General features: G+C 41.6%; 1 protein-coding gene across 1 annotated transcript; it reads right to left on the reverse strand.

The window, feature by feature from the left end:
- Nucleotides 1-3,193: 3,193 nt before the first annotated feature.
- LOC149160658 (uncharacterized) lies at nt 3,194-8,219 on the reverse strand. Its single transcript, XM_089434674.1, has 4 exons — nt 7,953-8,219; nt 7,219-7,391; nt 5,972-7,076; nt 3,194-5,719 (listed from the first exon to the last, which is right to left on the reverse strand). The coding sequence occupies exons 1-4, from the start codon at nt 8,217-8,219 to the stop codon at nt 3,194-3,196; spliced, it is 4,071 nt and encodes a 1,356-aa protein (XP_089290800.1).
- Nucleotides 8,220-9,891: the final 1,672 nt, after the last annotated feature.

A 9,891-nucleotide genomic window follows, 5' to 3' on the forward strand; every position in this document is an offset into this window, starting at 1 on the left:
GATAAGGAAATGTTTAGAAATATTAGAAACTATTGGGGGTGATTTTAGGATTTATAAAAGTTATGGATAGGCTAGATTTATCAATAAGGCAAAAGTGAGTCTAACTTGAAAAGCATGAGTGATTTGTGGATTGATTTATGGATCAAGGAAATTTTATTTGTTTGTATATCTTATTATAAATATTGTAAGCATAAGGGGAAAACTAATGGCTAAATAAATGTATAATCAGGCCCAACATGTACTTATGAATTTGGTTTCATAATGGAATTTGTACATGCATATGAATTGTGTAGTATCCATGCATATATGTTAATGAATGTCTTTATGTGATTGTAATAGTTAACTATATAAGTAATCAAATTTCATAAGATTGCAGGTTTGTGGTAGTGAACATAATAGGAAGAGTCAAACTTTCCTGCATCAAGTGGTATCACAATAGGGGAATCTATTCAAATGTATTTTCATATAGCAGCAAGGAAAGAGCATCGTAAATCTCTTTGGAACTAGAATTCAGAAGATGAACTTGTGGTTGATATACAGGTTTATGCTTATGTTCTAGTGGGTAAATGATTTTATACAATTGCATAATCAAAGTTGAGATTTTGGTTCTTGGTTCTTGATGTTTGCAGTTGCATATTTCAATTTTTGTATCTAAACTTTTGTAAAATGCTTTCCAAATTGTAGCAACAAATGATATGAGAGTTATGGAAAAGGATTTCTAATAGATAATGCAATTATCATGGAGGAAAAAGAGTGATTTTAGAAACTTGAAGAGAAAGGAGTGCTCGAAAGGAGTTCCAGAGGAGGCAAATATAAATGCCAACAATCCAAAGATAGAAGAGAGAGCTTGGTGAGGTGTGTGTAGCAGGAAGGAGGCATGTTATTGTAAAGTCTATTTGTAGTTCTTAGTGGGAAGTGAAAAGCTCACAGAGGAAGAGGGGATGATCAAGTTAACTATGGGTAGTGATTTGAAGAAGTGATAGTGAAGCCATAGAGATGCGAAAGTGGTTGGCATAACGAAAATGAGTGACGAATATTTTGAGAGGGAACTTTTTGAAATAAAATCATATTTGAATATGCTTACAGTTACTACAACAGAATTACGAGAGCCAGAAGTATGGGTGGACCCTGAGAAAAAAGGTTAAATGGCCTATTTAAACATTATGGTCCAAGAAGCATAAACATAAACTGAGACACAAATTGAAGGAAGAACTCAAAGCTACTAAGCGTGAGGAGGCAGTTAACAGAGGTGAACTTGAGCAAGAATAAATACATGGAGAAGATATTAATGTTGGTGCAGATCTGATGTTTGAGAAATCAAATGAGGCTGAAAATCCTTATTTTTTTCCTGATGGTTTGTTTATATTTGTAGGTGTTATTAATGGTGAAAAACGCTGAATTTTTCATGAATAAGGAGGAAGCTAAAGAAAACAAAGTTCAAAATTTGTTCTCAGTATAGAGGAGGAGAAATACTTGAATGGGATGTTCATAAAGAATTATGAGCCAAAGTCAGAGACAAATTTCAGTCTTCACACTAATTGTGTGCATGCAGGTGCGACATACGTGATTATGAATTTTCAAACTGATGCAAGTGGAACAAACACTACGGGTGAATAACTTGCAAATGTTGTTTTGAATGGAGATACAAGAAAGTCAAAGGAGGAAGAGTTTTCTAGAAACTTGTAGACAAATCTCAATCAATAGAGTGAAGTGAGACAGATAGTTCAAAAGGAAGCTTTACAAGAGTGGAATAAGGGTGAAAGTACTCTTGGATGGTTTTACATTTTGTTTGTTTTTGTGCCTAGAAAATTTTCACTTGAAATATGGAGCAATAGCGTGGTGAAAACGATTGGTTTGTGGCAAGGAAGGAAAAATCGTAATTATAGTGGAAATCAAGATGTAGCACCAACAATACAGAAGCATGACAAAGTTGATGATAAACAACAAAACTATGTATGGGATCTAGGAGGATGACAACACCAAAAACTCATGGTCAGGAGACCATGATTTTATTTTACCTTGAGAGTATGATGCAGGAGCATTAGAGCTTCCTATTCTTAAATCTTTTTGGGGACAAAGCTCCAAACCGGGCCTTAACATAGAAAAGGAATTTCCTTATTTTAAATAATTTTAATTTATTTATTTCTTAACGAGCTACATATATAGATAAGATTTAGTAGATAATATTTTCATGAAGAAAATATGCCTATTAAGGCATGAAGAAATTATGAAATAAATCATGAGAGGTTGTAGGAGAAAAAATCTTGGCAATAATTAAAACGTTGTTTTTTTTACAAGATCGTTTACTCATATATTATAAAACTGCACTGTGCAAAAGCTGTTACATCAGATTCAAGAAGAGGAAGAAGAGGTGAAGTCCAAAACCGGGACGCAGCCCTTGACTTCTGGGGGTTTACCTTGAGGAGAATATGTTGAAATAGATATCTACTGTACTGTCTGACGAACAAGCCATCTATAAGACTTACTTTGCTATTCATAAGATTAACACCAGAATTGGTTTACTGTGACTTCCATCTGATCATCCCTCTGCTGGTTCTCCGTGAGGTTCTTGATATGGTTGATGGCCTCCTGCAAATGCTGGAACTTTTCCTTAAGGTCCTCGATTTCCTCCTTTTGTTTTATAAGCTTTTTTCTCTTGGATCGACTGAGAACAGCGTGGATGGCCTGCTGATTGAAGTAGCTCTGTTTTTTGCCTCGCTTGTTGCTGAAGAGGAGATCAAGAGGAAGGAACCACAGTGTTCTATGAACGTGTTGTTTGCTTTCGCTGTGGTGAACTGCGTTGCCACGCTCAGGACGCCCAACTCTACCTATCTGATACTGATAAGGCAATGAGTTTCTGAGGAGATCGGGGAAGGGAGAGGGGATATAAAGGGGAGGGGGGGACCATTCATGATGAGAGGGCGGGATATTTTTTCCTGCGGGAACTGGAAGTAGATCCTGCTTCAGATTCGAAGTGCACTCTCCAGATGGGCGGAAATGATGTTTGCCTGAGAAGTCAAAGGGGAGATCACGAGAGGGTTGAGTATGCATTGCTCTGGGATCGAAGGGAGAGGAGAAAGACGGCGGTGTGAAGGAGAAAGGTGAATCGAGGGATGAGAGACCGATGAAGTGATTGCTGATATGACAAATTCCGGAGGCGCTGTTCTTATGTGCTGTCTGGCAGTTTGATTTCTTATGGTATCGCCCTTTCATATATTCTTTCGTTCTCACGAACCTGACCTTGCTGCCTGTTGACTGCCTTACTTGCTAAGGAGTCCGCCTCTGCGTTATTTTCTCTTAGCACGTGCCTAAAGGTTACTTCACCCATATTTCTGATGTTATCTGTAATCCTCATCCTTATGTTGTTGAGTCCTGCTTTGCTAAATTCTTTGTCTGTGCTCATGGCTGAGATGATGATGGCCGAGTCCCCAATAATGATGGCGTTCCTTAATCCCAATCTGGATAGAATTGCGGTGCCTAGAAGTAAGCTGTAAGCTTCGGCTGCGTTATTCGAGGTCTTTCCAAGTCTCCATTCATAGCTGCAGATGGAGTTCCCCTTATGGTCTTTAATTATGCCTCCTGCTCCTGCTTCTCCGGGATTGTTCTTTGATGCGCCATCAAAGAAAAGAAGGGGGCGATTTTGATTGGAAATCCATTGGCTTATCTCTTCTTTAGTTCCCCTGAGTTTCCAGTTGGAATGCTTCTGATGTGCTTTGCTCTGGGGGGGAGGACTCTGAGAGTGGCTGATGTTGAAGTTACTGTACCAATCCCTTTCTTCTTGTGCCCAGCTCGTCTGATCTGGGGTAGCTATGAAGTTTGCGTTGACAGCTTCAGAAATGTTAGCAATTGTTTTTGCTATGACATTGTCTAATTTAGGCGTTTTGTTGTTAAAAACATGATTGTTCCTGGCTAGCCAGAGGTTCCAGCATAGGGTAGCAGGAATGCACTTCCACACTCTGATTAAATTATTCTTGCCTTTTCTAGAATGAGGGAAATCTTTCTTCCAGTTCTTCTGTAGATTGTGCATCTGGTCGTGGATTCCTCGAATATCCAAGGGGCTTGTTAACTGTTTCCAACAACTTTTAGCGAAGGGGCAAAGTAGGAAGGAGTGCTGAATAGACTCCTCCTCTGCTCGGCAGAAACAGTAGATCGATGGGCCTTGAATTCCTCTCTTTCTCAGATTCTCAGCTGTAAGAATTTTCCCTTTTAAAAGGGTCCAATTGAAGTGTTTTACCTTTGGAAGGCATTCTGACTTCCAGGCAGCTGTGTGAAGGTTCCAATTTGCTGCAGGAGTTGTATTTTGTAAAGATTTATATCCTTCTTTTACTGAGAAGGACCCTCCACCAGTGTCCCAGATGTATCTGTCCTTGTTCTCCTTGTTGGTTGGTGCTGATCCAGAGAGTGAAAGCTTCAGTGTGAGCCATAGTTCCTTGAGGTCCAGAGGAAGATGCAGATCTTTCCAAGCAAGCCATCTATTTTGGTTCCACAGAGATATATCGTACAGGGTGATTATCTTTCGTTCCTCCATCCAATCTTGCAGGGGCCTGAGCTCTTGAAGAAGGTTTCTTGGGTTGGAGTTCATTATTCTATCAGACCATATTTTGATGTTCTTTCCGTTGCCTGGGAGTTTGGAGACATTTTCTCTGAAGTGTGCCAAAACTTTCTTGATGAGACGCCACATCGGAGTGCAAGGCCTGTCTGCTATTGGTTCATTGAGGATGTTGGAATTTGGACCTCTGAGATATTTTCTTTTTATTGTCTCCACCCACCATGAGCCATTTCCTGTGAGAATCCTCCAGATGGAAAGGGTTGGAATTTTTATGGAGAGACCTCCTTTTTCATAAGGAAGAGTGACTTGGTCCCAGTTGACGAGGCTGAATTTCTTTGTGTCCTGTTTTCCTCCCTGCCAGAGAAAACTTCTCATTATGAGTTCCATGTGTTTGTGGATACTAGCAGGATCCATAGTTACCGCATATTGGTAAATTGGGAGGCCTGAAAGGACAACCTTTATAAGAATGGTTCTGCCAGCTAGGTTTAGCCAAGAGGCGCCCCAACTCTGGAGTAGGCCTCTCATCTTTTCAATATGATTTGTCCAGACCTCTGCTTTGATGTGTTCCTTTGCCAGAGGCAGACCCAAGTAGGAAAATGAGCTCCAATTGTTTTGTAGTGGGATGTCCAGAATTTGGAATATTCTTTGTTGTGTCTGATAGGGCACATTCCAAGTGTACAGTTTACATTTCCTGTTGTTCAGTTTGCCTCCGGAAGCTTGGAGGAATGCATCCAAAACTCTTTTGAACCTCCTAGCCATCAAACTGGAGGCTCCCCCAATTAATAAAGTGTCATCTGCGAATAACGAATGATTTATCTCCTTTATTCCTCTTTCAATGCGTATGCCTGTGATTTCTTTTTTGTTGCGAAGATTTTCTAGATGAACACTCAGAGTCTCCGCCATGATAATGAAAAGGAAAGGGGAGAGGGGGCAGCCTTGCCTTAGCCCCCTGGAACTTCTGAAGAATTTGCTGGGGCGACCATTGATCAGCGGGTCAGTCCAAGGATTGGAGATACACCCGCTGATGATGCTAACAAAGTTGGAGGAGAAACCGAATTTTTTTAGGACTGCACTTAAGAAGGAGTGGTCCACTCGGTCAAATGCGTTGGCCATGTCCAGTTTGATGATTATTCCACGTTCTCCTCTATTGTGGCTGCTATGGATGGCTTCCTGGATTAAAATAACATTGTCTGTGATCTGCCTCTTTGGGACAAAGTCGCCCTGATTCTCTGAAATTAGAAGAGGAAGAAATTTCTTTAACCTGTTGGCAATTATTTTTGTTATGATCTTGTATGAGACATTGCAGAGCGAAATGGGCCGGAACCTATCAAGAGATTTGGGGTTTGCTTCCTTGGGGATCAAAGCTATGTGTGAAGACTTTGTGTTGTCCCCCAACTTGTGATTTCTAAATGCATTTTTTACCATTCTCACAAAATCCTTCTTTATAGTTTCCCAATGCTGCCTGTAGAATGCAACTGTAAATCCGTCCGGCCCTGGAGCCTTGTCTTGCTGCATGCTAAAGGTGGCTTCTTTGATTTCTTCTGCTGTGGGATCTCGCTCCAACTTGTTATTGTGATCCTCTGTTATTTTGCTCTCTATTACACTTAGAAATGCATCACTGTCATATTGTTGGGGATCTGCTGAAAGAAGGGCCTTGAAGTGGTTAAATGCTGCGTTTTTTATGTCTTCTTGTTCCTTCAACTCTCTCCCTTCCACTTCGATTTTGTCTATCTGATTGCTGGCTCTTCTGATTTTAACATTATTGTGAAAGAAAGAAATGTTTTGATCCCCAGCTTTCAACCATAAGCAGCGGGATTTCATTCTTTGCTCCTCTTCCTCCACGCGGTTTTGCCGATATAGCTCTTTGTACAAATTTTTTTCCTTCTCTAAGTCCTCTGCTGTGTATTGCGTCTGTTCTTTATCTTTGTGCCAGCTCTCCATCTCTGTTAACAACTCTGTTTTCTTTTTCCTTTCAGAGGTTGCCTTATCCCTTGCCCATTGCTTTATAACTGTCCTTAGTTGTTTTATCTTTGTTTCCCATATGAAATGTGGCGAGCCTAATACTTTATTTGCCCATTGTTTTCGTACAAGGGTGCGAAAATCTTCATGGGAGTCCCAGGCTTTGTTATATTTGAAAGGAAGAGGACCTAAGTTTATTCCTTTGTCCAAGGTGAGGACCACGGCCTTATGGTCCGATGCTGTGCCGTGAATTATATGACTCCTGATTGCTTGGAAATTACCTTCTACACCTTCCTGAATTAGGAACCTGTCCAGCCTCTCTTTTATATTGTGTGATCCTGTTCTCTTATTGGTCCATGTGTATTTGCCATTCGACAGAGGGGTGTCGATCAGATTGAAGAGCTGAATGATGGCTTCTAACTTGTCTCTCGATGGATCTGCATGGTAGTTCCCATCATATTTTTCTTCCACCTGCCTAATTAGATTCAAATCTCCCCCAAGAATTATCCAGCTGCTGTGGATAGTGGTGAGATCCGCTTCTATAGAGTTCCAATAGCTAGCTTTGTCTCTGTAATGGTTAGGTGCATATATATTATAAATGTAATAAACTTCTTGGGTGCTTTTATTCTTTAGATCTGTTCTGATCCACCAGTTGCATAGCTGTGAGTTGATGATTTCCCACTTATTTTTTTTCCATAATGTTCCTATACCTCCTGAAGCCCCATCTGAACCTTTTGATATGCCTGTGTAGTTTTTGAATCTTTGGATTTGGAGTAGAAAGTCCTGCTCGGTGGTTTTGGTCTCCTGGATTAGGAGAATGTCTGGCTGTTCCTGATTTATAAGATCCTTGATTGCTTTCATCTTTAAGGAAGAGCCGATCCCCCTACAATTCCAAGAGACCAAGTTCATTATTTACCAGTTGTGGGGTGGGATCCTGATTTCTCCTTGGCCTTTTCGCCACTTCCTTTTAGCTTGCCTAGGAATGAATCCATGGGTTGTTGAGTACTGGTTGCCATCTCCTTAGCTATTGTTTCGTCCCTTAGCTCTTTATTCGTTTTTCGACCAACTTTTCTCGGGGGATCGGATGGCTGGTTGGCTTCTTTTGCTTTGTTTCTAGTGAGGATTCTTTCGATGGTAGGAGGGGGGAGGGAGGAGGGTTGGAACACGGAGAGGCTGGGCGCGGGGATTGAGGATGGGAGGGCGGAACTTCAGCTGTTAGGGATTCGAAGGGGTTGGAGGAGGAGGGGAAAGCTGAGGAGGGAGGGGGAGGAGGGGGAGGTTGACTTGTTGCCGGAGGGGCTGTGGAGCTAGTGCCCGGGTTAGAGGAGGACTTTTTCCTTTTAACTTGTTCCCATGGTCCTTCAGCATTTTCCTCATTATGTTCTACTTCATTTACTTTTAACTTGCTACATCTATTGGCGAAGTGACCTTACTCGTGACATACCTTGCATTTGAAGGGCAGTTGTTCGTAATCCAGCTGCTGAATGTGCATCCATTGATCCACCTTTAACTTAATGGCTTCTGGTAGTCCTTTCCCAAGATCAACTTCAACGCAGATCCTTGCGCATGCATGCATATTCTCCCTTGGTTCCGATCTGTCTATATATTTTCCCACTGCATTGCCGATCGCTTTGACTGATTCATCCCCCCAGCAGTGCAGGGGCAAATGGGGGAGGCGCACCCAAACAGGGACCGCGTTGGGAATGTCCATTTCCGGATCGAAGTCCGGGGTCCATCTGTTCAGATAGAGACCTCTTGTGTCCATGAAGTAAGGTCCATTGCGGAAGATGAGGTGCTTGTTTCTTTAGTCTCGAACGGGAAGGTGTAGTATCCTCGCCCGCAGAATCTGATGGCGATCTTTCCTTGGATCATTGTGCTCCAGTTGTGCTCCACCCATTTTTGGTCCGTTCTTGGAGATGGCCAGAGTCCAGTGAACTGTCCAACAAGACCTCTTTCTGATAAAGCTATTGCCGATTTCCTTGGGAGGGTTGGAGGTAGGCTCACCTCAGGGATCTCATCCAATTTTTTTATGAACTTTGATAATGAGGGGCGAGGTCTGGCATCTGATGGCTCTGACAGAAGAGAGGCAAAGATTTCCTCTGGGTTCTCTGAAGCTGGAGGAGGGGAAGCGGATCCTGCCATTGCAGGCCTGCTGAGAACGGCAGGAGGGACAAACCGTCAAGCGGCCGGTTCCCCGAAGGTGGGGTCCGCGCTAAACGACGAGAGCAAGGGTGCAGCAGAGGCCTGACCAGGCAGAGCCTGGGGGCGAGGGCAGAGGCACGGGGTTCAATCGGTCAAGGCTCCATCGCAGCGTCGCAGTCCGCCCAGCCTCTTTTTTCAGCCTTAGGCATCCTCTTTGATGTTAAAATAATTCTTGCATTTACAGAATTAACATGCTTCATTAAAACGTTGTTAGGATAAGAAAAAGTATAGAAATATTAGAAACTATTGGGTTTTCTTTTAGGAGTTATAAAATCTATGGATAGGCTATATTTTGTATATAAGGAAAAAGAGAGTCTACCTTGAAAAGCATGAGTGTTTTGTGGATTGATTTATGGATCTAGGATTATATATATATATATATATATGTTATTATAAATATTGTAATTCTAAGGGGAAAACTAATGGCCAAATGAAATTATAATCATGCCAAACATGCACTTATGGATTTGGTTTCAAAATGGAATTTTTACATGCCTATGGATTGTGCAGTATCTCTACATATAGGTTAATGAATGTCCTTATATTATTGTAATAGTTAACTAGCTCAATAATCATATTTCTGTAGAGTCCTTGGCATTCTTAAGATTGGAGGTCCATGGAAGTGAGCATAGTAGGAAAAATCAAATTTTCCTGCATCACCCAACTTTGCTGGAGGCCATTGCTGCAACCACAAGATCCCTGATGTGCATTATGAGTCCATCCAACACCCTTCACTATGAGGAACCAGTTCCAAATACCATCAACACTAAAGTTGCTAATTCTACATTCCTACCATATGCAATCACCCAAGCACCCTTCTTATATCCTCCACTTTCTTTTGTCTCGCACGAAGTCATTACCACACTTATCTTGCCAAATATGGCTCTCGCAATATAGGTAAGGTATCTGGGTCCTCAATCCATGTTGGAAAACTCAGGTATGACCTTGATATGCATCATTCTTGTAGCCCCACCTTATGAAACCACCCCAAATCGACCAATTCCTGCATCGACACCAGTCAGTGCCAGCAAGAAGGATAAGAAAATAGGTAAGAAGGTGGAAGCCTTAAAGTATTACTCATCTAGGATACCTCCACCTTGTGCTTTATGTGAGTTATTTCAATGCCCTATCACCATGTGCCCTTAGTTAGAAGAGTTAAAATCTCTTATGCATCGCCTAAA

Source organism: Pinus tabuliformis, chromosome 5_2 (assembly GCF_031772625.1).
Source record: "Pinus tabuliformis cultivar Carrire ecotype Pingquan chromosome 5_2, CPIR1, whole genome shotgun sequence".
NCBI lineage: Eukaryota > Viridiplantae > Streptophyta > Pinopsida > Pinales > Pinaceae > Pinus > Pinus tabuliformis.

Bases quoted from the DNA above. Each gene is read 5' to 3' on its own strand.
- LOC149160658 (XM_089434674.1), bottom strand. From the start codon at position 8,219: ATGGACATTCCCAACGCGGTCCCTGTTTGGGTGCGCCTCCCCCATTTG. The intron at 7,077-7,218 runs GTATAGGAACAT...TAACCATTACAG, and splicing joins TTCAGATGGGGCTTCAGGAG to AGACAAAGCTAGCTATTGGA. The intron at 5,720-5,971 runs GTAAAAAATGCA...ATTTTAATCCAG, and splicing joins AGAAGGATTTTGTGAGAATG to GAAGCCATCCATAGCAGCCA.